This window comes from Dermacentor silvarum, chromosome 5 (assembly GCF_013339745.2).
Source record: "Dermacentor silvarum isolate Dsil-2018 chromosome 5, BIME_Dsil_1.4, whole genome shotgun sequence".
NCBI classification, from domain to species: Eukaryota; Metazoa; Arthropoda; class Arachnida; order Ixodida; family Ixodidae; genus Dermacentor; species Dermacentor silvarum.
The window spans coordinates 165393492-165412322 of NC_051158.1; the positions used below are offsets into that span (position 1 = coordinate 165393492).

Consider the following 18831-nt stretch of genomic DNA (forward strand, 5'->3'; position numbering starts at 1 on the left):
CAGAAACACAGGATATGTTCAATCACCTCCTTATCGGCTGCATGAGGTGCATGTAAGTGTGTCTGCCATTACAATTAGGAAGAAGTAGGCTTTCACAAAAACTGAGTTCAGAGTTTAGAACTAGCTGCTTTTCCTATCAACGTGTGCACCGTGGAATTCAAAGGCACATTTTGAACTTCCATATGCGACCACTGCTATGCATGTCTCAGCTTCTCAGCCTAGGCCATGAGAAAGCGTAGCTTCTTCGTTAAATTTATTTATTTTTGTTTCATTGTATCTATGGTACGCAGACCACTCCAGTCACTAGTGCACCATTCCCGAGATTATTGCTGAATGCATTTTTTTTTTCATTTTGTTTCACCTGCCTTTACTGCCATTTCCAATGGCACAAGGCGCTAGCCGCGTAAATATTTGCAATTATCGGCTGCAAATAAATAGCTGTCTATTAATTTAAGTGCATAAATTTTAATTTAAATGACAATCAAGTGAGCTGTCGTGATGACAGCCCCTTCGAAACTTGTGTTAACTCTCATCCACAGAATGCAACACATGTTCTGGCCAACAGGCTTCACCCCGGAGAAAATAATTTAACAGAAAATAAATAAAAAAGAAAAATGTCTTGTATTCACATAACACTTACAGCTCTGTGTGCGCTGTCGGAGATACCCTGAAGGAGACACCGCGAGGAGCGACACCTGCAAAGGAAGCAGCACAAACATGATGCGATGAAAAGAAAGCTTTGGTACTGAACTCCATATGAAGTACGCAGTAAAATTTTTGCTCACGATGGAACAGACCCAAAACCTAAGACGTCTCAGTCCTCCCGCACTTGCTGTCTCACTACCAAGTCATCCTCAGCATTTTCCGGAATTTGTTTATTATTGATCGCTTATCGATTAGCAATTGATTGGCTATTGCAAGGTATTGGCCCCGTATTTAGGCTAGGCAAGCACTACCAAGTCAACCCCAGCATTCCCCGGAATTTGTTGATTATTTGTCGATTATTGATTAGCTATTGATTGGCTATCGCAAGGTATTGGCCACGTATTTGGGCTACGCTTAAACACCTCAGCTAGTTCATTCATAGGGGTTTGTGTCATTACGCTTGGACCCTCTCTGTACTACTGCCAGGATTGGCCCACATTTTCTGTTCACTCTGCACGGACTGACGGTCGGCCTAAACAGCTCCGCTGTTAAAATTTAGCTCGCTGCAATACGTGACTGCCGCTTGGCTCAATTAATGTACACGGAACACAGCAGCGTCCCTGAGTTTGTGATGTGTAGTCCCTGCATCATTGTGTCGGCTGATCGAAGGCTCGTGCCCGATGTCGTAATAGCGCAATTTAATGCGCATAGGCGTCAGAATAGAGAAGGTGCGGGTTTACTTCCGGAGAGCTGAATTGATTCAATAGCTTATGAATATACGCTTGGTGTTGTCTTGCCGAAGTCGGCAGAAACACGAACACGCATACAAGATTCCAAAGGCCCATTCGCATGTGAATCGAAATGAATCACTGAGTCAGGCTTCTCCTCAGACAAAGCCTTATTCTGGTGAAGCCACCTCTAGCGAACGCACGCACGCACGGACGCACGCACAGCCAACTGTCGTGGCGCTTCTAATATACCACCCACAAAGCCATACTAATAGCCCATGAAAGCAGTGAGAGCAATGAAAGCACGCACCATCGGCGAACAGCGCCTTGAGCTCACTGCCGAAGAGGTGCGTGGCGAAGCCGAACGTGCAGGAACTGCGGTGGAAGACGGCCACAACGTCGTCGGGAACCACGTCTCGGTTGGTCTCGAGGAATCCCGACGCCTCGTAGGTCACGTTGCCCGCATAGTGCCGGATGCCGAAAGCAGCGCTGCCGCACTTGGCCTCGAAGAACCTGCCGGTCGATTAAAATGGTGGAATCAGGGAAGGTCGCTGGTTGTACATTACCTACTGGACGCAGAACACGGAGGGGCCCAATACGAACAGCAACGGTTGACTGGACTACAGCAGCACGAACGAGAACGTCCATTGCTGCTACCTATTTGAGTATAGTTGTCGTTTTGAAGAATACGCCAAATAATACTTCTCGATTCCAGCGTTAGAAACAAGACTATAAACTAAAGATCGTGGATGCAAATTGAACAATAACTTTCACACTGATCCAACCAGTACAGGTCACAAACGTGGAACTGGGACGGGTGTTGTCGCTCACCTGGGACTAGTCTTGTGCTGCATGCGGACCTTCTGGACGTAGGTCTCGGGTGTACCGCGTAGCGAGCACTCCACGTCCACCATGCTCAGCAAACCGGTGCGCTGTGATGCAGAAGACGCGGTGCTCAGAGCATATAAGCACGTTTGCAACGGCCACTCACAGCCATTTTATTGAAATAGGAATTACATGAACGCTCAAGACGAATTCCCACCGCAGTCGTAGGCATTGCCGTAAGGTTCCGTATAAAGTCTGATAAGAGCGCGGCCACGCGCTGTATGCTGTAGGTTATGCAAGAAAACGCGTGCGAGGGCTAGCCGAGAAGGATGGTGGTTTGATACGCTGCATCTTCTCGAGCGCGCAAAAGAGGGAGGGCAGGTTAGCGTGCCATCTCTTCTAGCCCGGCAGTGCAGGGCACGGCCGCGCGCTCCCCATTTTGGAGGTAATCTGTGGTGGGTACGCAGTTTAAGCGAGCCGAGATGGCAATGGCTTCGTGTGCCCTGTGGTCTCACAAACCTAGTTCAAGTGGAAGCGAGAGGCATCATGAAGGGGAAATCGATCACCGCTACTGCGGCTCTTCTTCACGTCAGCATTTTGACAGCGAGTGTTCACTGTCATAGAGTGATATCTGCTCATGTTTGACCATGCGCACGTGACACCATGCTGCTAACTCAATTAGTGACCAAATGTTTACTGCATCTTACACGGCCGATAAAACTACGAACATTGCTTCGTGTAAGTTTAATACTTTGCTATCGCTCTCACTTTCGGGCGAAACTGCTCCTTTTTTTTTATCCCTGTAGCGGCTCCATCAGAAATTCAGAGTTAGCAATGTCATTTTTCAGCGAAAAGCTAAGAATTCAGTACGAGCTTAGCCCACAGAAACGTATTACACGTGCTCTCTGCGCCTCTACACCCCGAAACGTAGTTCCCGAGACGTTGGCCTCAGCCGTAACGCCACGTAAACGAGCGAACATGATTGGCTGGCGCATTATACAAGTTATTTTTGAAATTAACAGCGCTGTACTTGACACTGCATTTATGGGTTGTCGCCGACTATGTCCTCGAACGTAATACGGCACTACAAGCGGTCGTTCACGGTAGTTGCCCTAGCTGATTGGCCACACGTGAGTGACAAAAGACTAAAGATAGTTGCTGTAGGCGTACACCTATACCGAAGTGCTGTCGTGGCACGTAATGACCTGCTAGATTTGCGGAGAACACAGCTCGGCGGTGAGTGAGCAACAGCTCGATGGTTATGGCAGTTTTTCGTGCCAACATCTGCAACACAGCGTCTTGTCACTTAGAGAACTATTCTGTTTTTACTTGCATCTAACCGGTGTTAATATATTTGGAATTTTGCCCTGTAGCCACACACCGTTTTCATTCTCGCCTTAATTTTTAATTAAGGAGTCCCTTCGAGGTATATAACAACAAACAAGAAACAATGATCTGCTGTCGCACTAGCTCTATGTCGCCAATCCATAAAATAAGAGGTTGTTCCACGTACTAACGAAGATCAGAATAGCGGAGCTGTAAAATACAGGGTAACCATCACATTGCGGTGCTTTGAAGATTTATATGCGTCAAGAGGTATGGGCCCATGGTTCTTTGTAAAAACCATAAAACAGTGCATTTCTTTTTTCAATTTTGAACATTCACCTTAAAAAGAAACTTGTGTGCTTACATTCAGAAATATCGTGCAACTAAAAAAAGAAAAGAAAAAGAAGAACAAGTTCCGAGCGCAGCAAAGCTGAGCTGCGACGTACCAGCGAGGAGATGAGGTCGATGCAGGGCACGTTGTCAGCGTACTCGATCTCGAGGTCGGCTAAGACGCCTTCTTCGCGACACGCCTCCATGCTGCTCTTGAACACGTGAGTGTTGTAGAAGTGCTGCATCGTCTCGGCGCACAGGTTGATGCACAGGTGCTCCAGCTGGCTCAACTGCACCGCACACAATGACGAGGTTCTTTGAGATGGATCCGCTGATCACAGGGACTCATCGCACGTACACCACCGTAATTTACGTACATTTACAGGGTCAATAAATACTTGAAATGTGGTTCTGGCGCAACAAAAGTAAGAAGAAAGAAGAAGGGACAGAAAGAGCACCAACTTGCAACTGAATTTATTACATATCAATTAACACCCATATTTTATACAGTCAGGATTGACATGCGCAGAGCCATTGAGTGTACTACACGTGTACAACATTGTTTTTTACAAATCACCATAGTGACTAAAAATTTGTACTGATTATATTTCAATGAGAGCGACGGGACACAGACACAAGCATCACCATTTTTCTTTATGAAAAACGCCTCCAGCTGCTTTTGTTGCGACGCATGCGCCAAGGCACGCAGAGCACCACGTGACCACGCAGAGAACCAGTCACAACTGTTGCGTCATGTAGTGGTGACTGCTTACCAACTGTAGCGGCGAGAAATCGACAGGATCTCGGGAATCCCCACAATACGTTGTTTTTTATGTCCCTGCAAGGTCCAAGTGGGGAAGCGGCAGCACATAGGCAGGCGTTTGCTAGCTCCCTCCCTTTTTCCAGTAGTGCACTGCCAGGTCAGGGGGGTGTTCTTAGGCTCCTTATAAGGGGTGTTCATGTATTTGGAGTGTGTAATTACAGAGATTATTCAAATTTCGATGGGCTTCTGGCACCAAACAGCTCTCTAGCTACACAAATGCATTCCCTAAGTCATGAAGGTTTTATACCCTTATGCCTTCAAGCAGAATATGTGCGGTTATGGCATGACAGCTACAGAGTTACCTGTGTGGTATAAGTATAAAGTATATTTCATTTAATGAACGCGCAACAGAAGATGCGTCTCTCTACACTCTAGGGCGTCGAAAAGTACTGGCACGTAGGGGTGTAAAATAATGCATAAAGCCTTAGTGCGGCAGAGCAGCTTACCTTGACATCCTCGAAACCGAACATGTCGAGGATGCCGATGAATCCATCCGTAGCATGGCGCACGGCCGAGTTGAGCACGCTCATCGACTTCGAAGACTTGGCGCCGCTCGAGCCGATCGTTGACGCGTGCTGGCTACCGGTGTCTGAAGGCAAGGTAGGAGAGCGATAGTCCCTGCCCGTTAGTCTCGAACCAATGGTACACGTATACTTTTCAATCAAAGAAGACGTTCACTCAGACTCGGAGAACCGAAGTTACAAAGAGGGATGTCTTCACCTCGAAACAACGTTCTGACAAGTTGTTATTGTTGACGCGTTTGTTGTTGCCTGCCGCAGTGGCTCAGTGTATACATAGTTTTCACGTGACGTCACAGCGCCGTCTGCTAGTGGTCGTCCGCCATGTTGGAGCACTGCAACCGATGCGTGCGTTTGTTTGAGCGCCATCTGTGCAGTCTTTCGGCGTTGATTTTGTGATTTGCGAACTATCACATGTTTAATGACGGCGATGGCCAGGCGGAGAAATTCTGCCCATCATATTTTGCCGAGCTGGTGGGCCCGACGCGTGCTCGCTACGAAGCAAAAATCAACATGTGCGACGGTGTTGATCCGTACACATTGTGTGGCGGGACCGACACGACGACGGACATCGACCTGCTACCGGTTACAATGCATGCTGACATTTAAAATTATTTGGTGCTGTCGACGAACTACGTATCGCTTACTGAAATGAAAGCATACAAGTCTCTTGAGGCTCATAACTACTTCACAAGTGGCCGAGTAAGCAGTATGACAGCAATGCAGCTAGCCTCCAAGCGCCTCATCGTGTTGACCGAGGTAAGGTTACAAACATTTAAAAAATATATTTGTAAATTCGTACCGCTGGATTAACGTGGTTAACACGGTACCCATTTGCATGAACTCGTTTGTTAGCTGTTCATTACGGCACCGTGCACTGTTCCAAGTGCTCGATGCAGCCGGGCAGTAAGTACGACGCAAAATACCTTATTTCGCTATTCGCTTACCTAAATAGGCCTTCTGCAACCCTGGTTAAATATCGGCGTAAAAGGTAGAGCCCACTGCGATAGCGTTTCACTCCTTTTTTCAGTAGTTCTCCGTAATGGCGGCCACCTATCCCATACACCCCGGATGTGACGTCTGTGAAAACTATCATTGCGACGCTGAGCATGGGGGTCGTGTGTTCGATATCCTGCCGCGACGGCCGCATTCCTGAAGAAAGCGGCATGCTTGTGTACCGTGCTTTTTGGGTGAAGAACCCCAGGTGGTCATAATTATTCAAATGTCTTCATAACCCACCGTGCAGTTTCGAGACGTTGAATCCCGCAGTTTTCTTCATTTATTTATTTGTTATTGCACAAAGTGGTTGTTGCCTTGACCAAGACAAATCCTCTTATCGAAACGTTGGCTCCAACTTGAGACATCCACTCTTTGACCGGTGTCGATCGTGTGCCTTCAAGTCTTCCTCGAAAAGATTCCCAGCGAAAAGTGAGGCAGCATTAGCATTATGGAACATCGTTCCAGAGCACAAATAAACACGGACGGGCAGAGTAAGACAAGAAGAAGACATTGTTGTCTTTCTCTACTCGTCCGTATCTATTTGTGCGCTGCAACGATGTTTCCTAATGCTATTCACAACCAACTAGCACGCAGCTGTCTACGCTTAGAGGCAGCATTAACATACCTGTGTGGTTGTGGACCGACTCGTTAGAGTCAGAGCTGAGCGTCCCCGAGGTGGACCCCATGCGCTTGAGGCTGTTGGCGCGCCGCACGATGGTGGCCACGGTGCGGCAGTACAGGGCCTTGGCCAGTGCGTCGCGAACCTGGCTCGCCTGAGAACCGAGCGTTAGGGAATCTCATTAGGCGGCGTTGGGAACTGAATTACACCTGATGACCTGTACTGAGCTAGCATGTGTGGTTACACGATGAGCGTTAGCAGTGCGCGCTCAACGAAGAAATTGAAAATCAGCATTTCAAGCCTATCTGACCTTGTGCACCGAACGAGAATCAATGTCACCACTTGGTGTTTGATAATCGGTAAGTTCTGCGATAAGGTTACGTAAGATAAGAACTTTTACTTTCATACTTTCGCAGTTGTTAATATTTTGTGTTCGCAAAGTATGCTATCATCATCATTATACTATTTTACGTCCGCTGCTTATCGAACGCTTCTCCCGGCGACCTCTAATACCTCCTGTTTACCGGCTGCATGCTGATATTGTGCCTGCAAATATATTCTAATTTAATCTCATTTTATAATCCTCTGCTTCATTAGACTGCGTTTCTCTTCCCTTAGAACCGCTTCTTTAGCAGTTCACTGGTTACGTTATCTACGCACTGCATGACCTGCCACAAATAATTTCTTTCGCTCAATCTCGACTATATAGAATATCAGCTGCGCACTTTGGTCATCTTATCCCTACCACCGTCTCCCTGCCTGTTAACACTGTCACCGACCGTTTTCCGCCCACTATTCGTTGTGCTAGTAGTACCGGCGAATAATATGTAGCCACACCAATTCGCACATTTCTATAGAGTTGTGACTGGATATGGTGCAGAAAGGGCGCATTCAAAAAGCTCATAACCCATTGTTCTACAAAATAAGCTGCTAACAAGATTATAGCCCGTGCCGTCGGCTAATCCTTGGCAAACGTCCCTTCCCCGCAGGGCCAGGGGACTGACCGTGCCGGCGTCCGAGGCGGTCTTGACGAGCTGACCACGAACGGACCGGGTCCGTGACGTCAGTCCCTGGAAGAGCGCGCCGCTGGCGACGCCGAGCAGGGAGGCGACCGCCTTGACCTCGCCACCCTTGGGCTCCAGCTGGTGGTGGTCAGAGTCTGAGAACTGCACGTTGCCCAGCAGCAGCACGGCCGCCAGCACGCGGACCACGTCCAGGAACGGGATGCCCAGAACTGACAGGCACGTCTGCGAATTGGCACGCGTCGGTGTAGAGCGTTAGCTTTTATTGCGATAGCAATTATATGGACACTCAAAAGCAGATTTCTGCCGTCGGCGTCGCCGTCGCCGTGAGGTTCCGTATGACGTCAATGGAGATGAAATCATCGCCGCGCGCCGAACGCTGTATGTGCGAGTGAAAGGGCGCGAGGGGCGCGCGCTTTCACGGGGAGTGAACGCACGGCGGAGAACAAACGCGCGTTCTGCGCCGTGCTCGCTTAAGGGCTGCAGAAGTAGGCGTCTCTTTCCTCCTTTACAATCACCATATATGTAGAACAAACGCGCCGTCTTCCGACGCACGAGAGGCCGTGGGGGAGGGGAGGGAAGGGAGGCGACGTTTAGCTGCGGCACCAAGTGCCTGTTTATATCAGAGGCTCGGGCAACAGTCACCAACGCCGCACGCATTTTGAGTGAACGCGGGTAAAACGCCGACGGCGTCGACAACAGTTGTGCGTGTTGCCGGCGCTGCTGAATGTCCAAGTTTATACAGCTGATAAAGCTAATATCATTACTCCGTATAGCTCTCTACAAATTTGCTATCGCAATTGATGCTTCGCCTTTCAGGTGAAACTGCGACAACGTTTTTAATTATTGAGGTTTATTTACTGCGAGATGTTCTCCGGGGGGGGGGGGGGGTAGTATTCTGTAAGAGTCCACGTAGTGGACTGTCCATTTTGGCTGTCGCTGATTGGCTGCAGCTGTACGAATGAGGAGACAGGCACGGGACACCTGTCTCCTCCTCGCTCGTGCAGCTCCAGCCAATCAGCAGTGGCCGAAATGGACAGTCCACTAGGTGGACTCTTACAGAATACCCCTCCCCCCCTGCCCCACAGTCGGACATGCTGAAATCAAAAAAAGGAAAAAGGGTTTACTTAACATGATCTTTGTAGGGCAAGAACTCGAAAATAAAAAGGTAACAGTGAGAGACGAGAGGAAAGGAAAGACGAGCATACGATTGCAGTTGCAGCGCTCGTCTTTCCTTTCCTGTCGCCTCTCGCTGTTCCCTTTTGTTTTCAAGTTCTTGCGCTACAAAGATCATGTTAGGTAAACACCAACTCTGCCAAGAAGATATTCTGCAGTTTACAGGGACACAAAGGAAACCTCATGTAAGAGCCGGCATTTCGAAAAGCGAACTTGTCTTCGTCATGGCACCCGGCGAAAACACGACCCCTGTGGGTGCAAACGTTCAGGCTGGAACGTTCGCTCCAGCCTGAACCATCCCTCGTTAGACCATTTCTGATACCTTCCAGCATTTGTTGATCGCAGAAGGTTTGATAATTGACCTTGTTCATGCAATGAGGTTTTTGGAACAATGCTAAACGATGGGACAAGAAAGACAACACGTGTTGTCTTTCTTGTCACTTCGTTTAGCGCTGTTCCAAAAGTCTCAATGTGTAGATTCACCACCATCCATCACAAATGATTACAAAAATATATGTGCATCTCTACAACCGCATTGCAGAATAGTTACTACTGAAATGATGGACACAGTGCATTTAGAGATTGGGAGACTGGGCAAGGTACTTGGGTACCAACAATTAAGGCACAATCCAGAAGGCGAACGATGACGCAAGCGAAAGCGCGTTCTGCCTGATGCTTCTCACCTTCCAGGCTTCAAAGCGCGCGGCGTCCTGCGCCTCGTTCTGGCTGACGTCACCGCGGTTCAGGTAGCGCAGATTCTGCACCGAGTACCCGTCCAGGTGCAGTTTGCCTGCGGAGAGAGGCACGTGATGTAGAAACACGGGCACATGATAGTGAAGGAGGGAATCTCGTACGGACTTTTCTTTCCGCAGTATATTGCTAAGCAGTTGGGTGTACATCAGAAGAAGAGGAAAATGATCACGATGAGATTGGTAGGAAATCAAAAGCACAAGGCGAGGCAACACTGAAAAAATGTACCCAAGAAGCTCCAGATTATATGGCGCAGGTATATGGACGAGCGTCCAAAGTGCACTTAAGCAGAGCAAGAACCGCCGTGGCCCTGATGACCGCGAGGCTGGCACTGTTTTCTAAAAAGAAGACCAGTGTTTTCAGTCCCAAATCCACGACCAGTTCAGACCGGTGTCAACTGCAATCACCTGCCTGCCTCCGTTGTCTCTCTCACAGTATACCTGCATCTTTCAAGTCAGAAGTTGAACTACTGTAACAAAATGTACCTGCTCATACACCATTTTTGTTCACGCTTCCACTCCTCTCTGTAACGCCTCGCGGCCCTGAGAGTACGTGAATACGTAAATGAATGAATGAATGAATGAATAAATAAATAAATAAATAAATAAATAAATAAATAAATAAATAAATAAATAAATAAATAAATAAAAGGTGCAGTCCCAGTGGACCGGAGCTGCCCACAGATCGCTGCTTGAGGTGTGACAACGGGAAGCGAGCCGACGTCATTAATCTCGCGTGACTGCACAGCCTTAACCCAACACAAACTAATTATATTATAAACAGGCTACCCGCAGCCATAGATCCTGCACGTGGGGAGTCACAGCTCAGGAAGAGAATCCTGGACTCCCTGAAGTATCTTTGGGAGGCGTCTCTGTCTGCCCCACAGATATAACTCGCTCCTTTCCTCTCGTCTCTCACTGTTACCTTTTTATTTTCGAGTTCTTGCGCTACAAAGATCATGTCAAGTAAACCCTTTGTCCTTTTTCTGATTTCAACATGTCCGACTCTGGGGCAGGGGGGGGGGGGTATTATGTAAAAGTCCACCTAGTGGACTGTCCATTTCGGCCACTGCTGATTGGCTGGAGCTGCACGAGCGAGGAGGAGACAGGTGTCCCGTGCCTGTCTCCTCATTCGTACAGCTGCAGCCAATCAGCGACAGCCAAAATGGACAGTCCACGAGGTGGACTCTTACAGAATACTGCCCCCCCCCCCCCCCCCCCGGAGAACATCTCGCAGTAAATAAACCTAAATAATTAAAAAGCTCACGCTCTACACCGACGCGTGCCAATTCGCAGACGTGCCTGTCGGTTCTGGGCATCCCATTCCTGGACGTGGTCCGCGTGCTGGCGGCCGTGCTGCTGCTGGGCAACGTGCAGTTCTCAGACTTTCCCTTCGTTCTTTCATTTCTCCCCACCCGGTGACCACCAAGAGAGAGCGTCGTGCCCATTTGTAGCGAATAAAACAGATTCAGCATCAACTTCCAAATCATGGTGCATATGAGGGCGGCGCTAAGCGCCAGGAACGGTGCCGACAGAACGATGGTATTAAGAGATAGCATCAAATGAGTTGCTCTGCGGGAGAATGACGGTCGAGTTGCACATTAATTCCTTTTGATCATTTATATGCTACGTATATTCCTTAATAATTATTAACGGCTGACTACCCTCACCAAATCAATGCCAAGGCGATGTAAGTCGGTGGTAGCTGCGCAGCAAGCATTTCATTTGCAAAGAGGTGGCACTCACTTTTCTGACACTTGTGTCGTTTCCTAACCTCCGGAAGCTCCGTTCCCGGCCGTAGCGGCGCACTCGTTCTTTCAACACGCTAACCTACCAAATCGAGTGGAATTCTTTTTTTCCTGCAGTGACCTCAAGAAGAGAGACTCAAGTGCCACCCACAAAGAACAGAAAGTTTGCTTCTGCTGTTAGTCATTATCATAGAGCAAGACAGAGGCCCCCCACCAGCGATCTCCTATTAGCCCCGTCTCTAAAAGTCACTACGGTCTTTCCACCACGGTGCCACCCGAAACAACGGTGGCGGGCGCGACGACGACGTCAATCCGGCTCACATGTACCGGACCACGACACCTAATTTCAAGGTCACGACTAGTCACGGGCAAATGGATTTACATTCCTTGGCGACTTTTTGTGCCCCAACGTGGTGCTGATTAATTTTTCCAGCACTTAAACGGGCACATCAACAGACCGAGACAGCTGACGCTCGCAAAAAGTGCAGAGGGTTGAGCCACGGACGTCGCGCACCATGCGAGCATGCGTACATAAATAGATAAATTAATGAATAAATCAATCAATCATTCAAGACACTTGGTGGGTACAGACGAAAATCCATTTATCAGGCTTCACAGGGTTACCCCCCCCCCCCCCCATTAATTCGCAGACAAGGCGGCGCACGATAAACACAGCACTTTGGACAGAAATGAACCGAAGAGTGTACAGAAGTCAGGTGTATTAATTGAAATATCGTAAATCAGTTACTAATGCCATAAATACTACAAGTCTCTCTTCTCTACGTGCCTCTCTCCTCCTGGTTGAGGCCGGCGAGCATCTGGTAGAAGATGTGGTAGTTCTTCTCGTTGGGAAGCGGCCGCACCACCCGCGTCTGCGATTCAAGAAATCGTCATCACGCGAGGAATTATTATTACATTATTACTATTATTATTATTTGGTTTGACAACATGTACACACTTGAGACATAGCAAAGGAAAGGAAGAAGCAGCCTGGCAGCTGTTACCGGAAGGGGCACAGTGCCTGTATATACTTACTCTTCAAGAAATAGGGAAACAGAAACATGAAAAGGGAAGACAGGAAGAAGAGAAGGAAAAAAGTAAACAAAGAACAATATGACAAATCTCAAAGGATAAAGTGGAACAATGACAAAATATAGAGCACGACCAGTCACTGCTAGTCACGCAGCCAAAAGAATTTTACAAAATAGAAGAAATAATGCCCGAAGTTTTGTCACCTCAAAAACAAGAAGCTACAAATGAGAAGCAAGGTAGAGAAGCGAAAGAGAATATACGTAGGATATAGCTCTCTTCGAAACGTGATGTCTGCGGACACGAGCCACGCGACACATTACTCACCTGGTCTAGGAAGTAGCAATGAATTTTGGTCCTGTACAGGGCACCGTCGGTCACTTGCACCTCGATGAAGTGACCCTGCGCAAGGTGCAAAGGGGAACGAAATTAAAACAACATCAAACATGTAAATTAACTCAGCGATTGCAATGTGAGAATGCTCCATAATTGGTAATGACTGCGCAATAAAAACAAGGTAAGTTCGCTTATTCATGGATCAAGGTCAATTACTCACAGGGGACCCTGATCGTGAGAAGGAAATTTACAGAATCGTAAAAATGGGTTGGAGTGCATAAGGCAGGCATTGCCAAATCCTGACTGGGAGCTTACCACTGTCGTTGAAAAGGAAAGTGTTCAATCATTGCATTCTACCAGTGCTAACATATGGGGCAGAAACTTGGAGGTTAACGAAGAAGCTCGAGAACACGTTAAGGACCCCACAAAGTGCGATGGAACGAAAAATGTTAAGCCTAACATTAAGAGACAGGAAGATAGCGGTGGGGATCAGAGAACAAACGGAGATTGCCGATATTCTAATTGACATTAAAGGGGCCCTGATCCACCACTCGGGCTTGGTGAAATAACGCAGTCCGCGGGTAGCATACGCTGCTGTGAACATCTCAGCCAAGTATTACTGTCGTACGCGGCGCGTGGAGCTCGCAAGCGGAGCGCGAAGTCACCTTTCTCTCAAACGCCCTCATTCAACAGAGCAATGATCCTCACTATCTTCTGTGTGATTTATTGTGCAATAAAGCACATTCTAATACGCGAGTAAAGTCCGAGGTTCTTCTTGTACCACTCCTCCACTTCGGCGTCCGAGACGCTACGCTAGTGAGGAGGATTGCCGCTACGAATAGCGGCGACAGGATCGCTGGGTGCTTCTGGTAGATTGAAGTAGAGACAGATGACGATTGAAAAGCACTTTCTATTTACAACTATTTACATGGCATTACAAATACAAATACAAGGCGGGACTGGAACGCATAGGGCGACCCTATATCGGCGGAGCCGATGGTGCATAGCACCGTACTTTGTCCAGAACGCTTGGTCGGGGCAACGGGCCCACGTTTTCTACCCTTCGGTGCCCCGCCCCAAACATTTGCAGCCAAATCGCCACCGAGTGGCTTGGAAAGTGGTCAGCCGGCGCACCAATCACTAATCGTGCACTAGGATCGTCTTGTGAGGGGTTCGCCGGCATTTCCAGTATTGCACTTCTTCCAAGTGCCCTTTCCTCTACCACCTTTTACGGTGTTTTTCTCCCTCTCCGTCAAAACAACATACCAATAAAAACAACGCACCAAGGGGGGAGGGTGACAAATGCATAGCACGCGTACTCCCGCGCAAAGCCACAATGGGCACACTAAAATGCCAATAACACGTAGCACCTGCAAGCCGAAGCGATTGATCTTTGCTGTGACCCCTTCTCCGCTCGTACCTATACGAAAAATTTGTCGCAGTTTCACCCGAAAGGCGAAGCACCAATTGCGATAGCAAATTAGCAGAGCTATACGGAGTAAGGATAGTAGTTTTATCAGCTTTATAAACTTGGACATGCAGCAGCACCAGCAACGCGCAGAACTGTTGTCGACGCCGTCGGCGTTTTGCCCGCGTTCGCACCGAACGCGCGCGGCGTTTTTATATAAATATGTACTTGGTGCCGCAGCTAAACGTCGCCTCCCCTCCCTCCCGTCCCCCCACAGCCTTTCACGCGACGGAGTGTGAGTGATTCTTAGAAATAGGAGAAGATATATATATATATATATATATATATATATATATATATATATATATATATATAGGAGGAAAGATACGCTTAATTCGGCAGCCCTTGAGGGAGCACGGCGCAGAACGGGCGTTCGCTCCCCGTGAAAGCGCGCGTCCCTCGCGCCCTTTCACTCGCACATACAGCGTCCGGAGCGCGGCGACGATTTCATCTCCGTTGACGTCGTACGGAACCTCACGGCGACGGTGACGGCAGAAATCTGCTTTGGAGTGTCCATATAATTGCTATCGCAATAAAACCGATAGCGTAACAGCTACGGGTCATTCGCCAAAGAAAGCTGTCAACCGCCACTTTAGGCTCTGTTCAGTAAATGCTTGCCCAGAGAAGCTTTTCACGACGGTCAATTGACACCGGTCTCCGAAACGGGTTGTCAAAACGGTTACAATGGGAAAGGGGCACGCGGTGAATAATGAGTACTGCGTTCACGCGTTCAGTGCCGATGACACGCCCGGCACGCGCACCTCAGGAGACAGCGGTAGTCACGGACCTCTTAGCTTTTGCTGTCAGGGCGACTGCACGCGATGTACGTGACGAAGCACCGATATTCCCTCTTCTTGAGGTCCGCTTTGTGCACTAATGGGCACTAAACGCGTCGTCGTGCGCCGCCCCGTCATCGCTCAGATCCAGTAAGCCCGCAAGTACATTTGGTTAACCGTAATCGCGTCCGTCACGTTTGACACCACTTGAAAGCGTGTCTCCGAAAGAATTTCGGAACCGCGTACGCCGTAACCGACAAGGGTCGTTGACGCGTCATGACTTGCTGCCACTAATCGCCCCTCCACGTGCCGGGTATAATCGGGCAGTGTCATCAGCCGTTCGCCTGCCTAATCTCGGGCCGGCACCATGACAGGCAACCGCAGCTGACAATTAATTATCCTATTGCGCTTTGCATGTCAAGCAAGGACCATAGGCAACCCACCGCTAGCCGTTTCTCTCCCCTTTCTTCGCAGCCGTTTCGTTCGGCGAGACCAGGTTGAACAAAAATGCCGATCTTAAGCCCTCCGAGCAGAAATTAAAGAACTAACGAGCGCTTCTAGCAGCAGGGTTACACCCCCCACCCAAGACTAGGCAACAACTTGTCTACAGTGTTGCCTAAAGCAAAACAAGAAAAACGCCGGCTGCGTGTAGCATCGCAGTTATGCAGCAGTTGAACAGAAAACGTTCTCGGAAAAAAAAATAAATAAACATTGTCGTTTCCACCCGAAGGAACCGTGTGACATATAGGCTACACCCTTGGTAGAAATAAACCAAAAATTACCGCTTGCACTAGCTAAGAGAAAGAAAAGAAAACAAATAGAATACAGCTGAAACACTTCCTACACGCGGCATGTCATACAGAACATGAAAATATAAAACAAATATCTAATCCACGGGAAAATAGGGCATACCAGGAACATAGAGAAGGCACCCACGGCAAGAAAGAATCATGTCCGTTGTGTCGCACCCTCCAAAGAACCAATTAAAAAAAATTACACATGAGCGAAACAAACGGTAAACGTTTCACTGATGCTACAGAGCTCTTTACCTGAAAACAGCAGTTAACATCCTACAAGGCTGTAGTGTTGGGGAAAGAAAAAAAAAAAGTAGATCATGCAGCTTACAAGATGCCACTCAATAAAAGTAACGCACTAAAAGTACAATGTCCACACTGAAAATATGAACGCATGAGTTCATTGTCCAGTGTCGTACGCAAGTTATTTGCGTCATATCACATAACACTGCACTCATTTCCTCTCCTCCACTTCGTACACAATGAAGTTGCCCCCGTCTCACCACTCGTCCCTGATCGTGGTCGAGCCGTGACATGCCTAAGCTGACACTCTAGATCTGGCTAGACCCAAAAAATTGATCTGGGGAAATGTGGCGAGATTGCTGGCCCTTTGCAGGCTTACTTAAAATCTTACGCAGGCCAGCCAACTCTACACACGTTTATTGGCCCCCGGGGTCAAATACATGCACGGACAAAGTCGCGATGAACATGCGGACGCGGAGCGAGCGACATAACCCCCACTGCGAGCTAGCTCCCGACGCGCACTGCCGCCTTCGAGTAGTTAACGAAGCTCTAAAAGCACAAGGAATACCTCCACCACTAAAATACGCTAGTGGTCTACAGCTTTCCCTGACCACTTGTGTTGCTTCCGTAAAGCGGTGGAAAGACTCCCCGTCGTCTCTCGACAGCTGCCTGCCATGTGGATTCGATTGCGACCAACCGTGCCCCCGAAACGTTGGGTGGTGCTCGCGGTGCCTTCCTCACCACGTGATAGTTTCAGGCTCATACCTGAAACCATCTCGTCGTTGCTCGCGTCGGTGCTTGTCCGAATCGTTGCATCCGCACTCCTTTTCCAAATCACGTGCAGGACGCCATCGCAAGACTGTTTCCCCTCCGAGTCCGAAAGGCGAGCTTTGTCTGCCTCTTGCCGCAGTATTGTGCGATCGCCGTCAGCAGGCTGTAAGGACGGAGCTGTACAACGTGACCCGGGTGCGAGACAGACATGGTCATCCTCGTCGCGCGACTTATGTTCAAAGTGGGTCACGATTATGAAAGGTGATGCAGGTGTTGATTTGGCTGTCGTCAGCTCAGAGCCGCAACAACCATCACCGGCTGGGTCAGCGTTTGCAACTACCAGCTGGGCCTGTGAATCGTGCTCATCTTTTACTGAAGCACTTTCGCGCTGAAAGCTTTCCTCAGCCTTGCAACCAGCATCCGCCTCCTGATAACCCTCAACGGCCTGTGTTGCGTCGAGCGCAACTAGGGTCTCAACCTCCGACACTACCAACAACGCGCCCTCACGCCCTGTCTCGCACGCGCCAACCAACGCCGCTGGTGCCTCCTCCGAAACCACATCAGTGGAAGCGTCCGACGCCTGCTGAAGATCACTGTCAACGCTTTCCTTTCTACAACTGGTCCTGTTCCGCACTGGCAGCTTATTGCATATGTCATTCCGATCCAGTGCGAACCTCAACCCGGGAAGATTTCTGCGCTCGAATGCCTGAGTTCTACCCTCTAGTTCTGGCGCCCATTCCTTACTTCTCTGATCCTCCTGCAAATCTCTCGCTTGCTTTAGCTTTGCTAATTATAGCTTGCGTTCCAGCTGCTGGCGGCGCTCCAGAGCCAACTTGAGATGGTGCTGCACTTCTAGCTCTGAGAGCTCGCCTGTCCCCTCGCCGCTGCCGCTCATCCATTCTGGCCACACGTATCTCTGAAACGTCCCTGATCAGCCTAGCGACATTTCCCCCGGCTCGAACACGAGAACAGGAGCGACATAAAATGAGACCAAAGCAACTCACTCCGTTCTGCCGCCTGTTTCCATTGTCGGTGGCTTCGCCATGTGCGGTGAAGGGTGGTGCCGCGGTCTGCTGGAGGGGACTCGTCAAGGGCTGCCTTGAACCAGCCTCGCCACGTTGTCTTGAGAGAACGCACTGAATTCTACGGCCTCCAGCCGCTACAACTTCCTGCTGCCAAGTCCGTCTAGACGGTGTCGACCGGAGAAAGAACAACGTCTTCCGTTGTAAGTTCCTTCTTCGCCCGGGGTAATGTCTTGCTTTGCCCCGCGAACCCATCCTGCCGACTGCGCCAGTAAAGTCCGAGGTTCTTCTTGTACCACTCCTCCACTTGGGCGTCCGAGACGCACCGCCAGAGACGGTGTACGCAAGTGAGGAGTACTTACGCTACGAATAGCGGCGACGGGTTCGCTGGATGCTTCTGGTAGATTGAAGTAGAGACAGATGACGATTGAAAAGCACTTTCTATTTACAACTATTTAATGGAATTACGAATACAAATAAAAGGCGTGACTGGAACGCATAGGGCGACCCTATATCAGCAGAGCCGATGGTGCATAGCACCGTACTTTGTCCAGAACGCTTGGTCGGGGCAACGGGGCCACGTTTTCTACCCTTCGATGCCCCGCCCCAAACATTTGCAGCCCAATCGCCACCGAGTGGCTTGGAGAGTGGTCCGCCGGCGCACCAATCACTAATCGTGTACTAGGATCGTCTTGTGAGGGGTTCGCCGGCATTTCCACTATTGCACTTCTTCCAAGCGCCCTTTCCTCTACCACCTTTTACGGTGTTTTTCTCCCTCTCCGTCAAAACAACATACCTGTAGCGCCCACCGACGCCGCAGTGCTGAGCGCTTTGTTCGGCGCTCTCAGCCGGTGCTTTGGCGCCGGCTATCAAAGAAAGAGAAA

General features: G+C 49.2%; 1 protein-coding gene across 1 annotated transcript in view; it reads right to left on the reverse strand.

Moving 5' to 3' along the window:
- LOC119453855 (unconventional myosin-Vb) overlaps nt 1-18831 on the reverse strand; it is a 149295-nt gene that overhangs the window by 15967 nt on the left and 114497 nt on the right. The window contains exons 7-16 of the mRNA XM_037715902.2: nt 12865-12939; nt 12296-12380; nt 9695-9801; nt 7818-8060; nt 6820-6967; nt 5124-5266; nt 3971-4144; nt 2205-2305; nt 1684-1886; nt 641-695 (exon numbers count right to left, since the gene is read on the reverse strand). Coding sequence (XP_037571830.2) covers nt 641-695; nt 1684-1886; nt 2205-2305; nt 3971-4144; nt 5124-5266; nt 6820-6967; nt 7818-8060; nt 9695-9801; nt 12296-12380; nt 12865-12939 — 1334 coding nt within the window. The remainder of the gene's footprint in view (nt 1-640; nt 696-1683; nt 1887-2204; nt 2306-3970; nt 4145-5123; nt 5267-6819; nt 6968-7817; nt 8061-9694; nt 9802-12295; nt 12381-12864; nt 12940-18831) is intronic.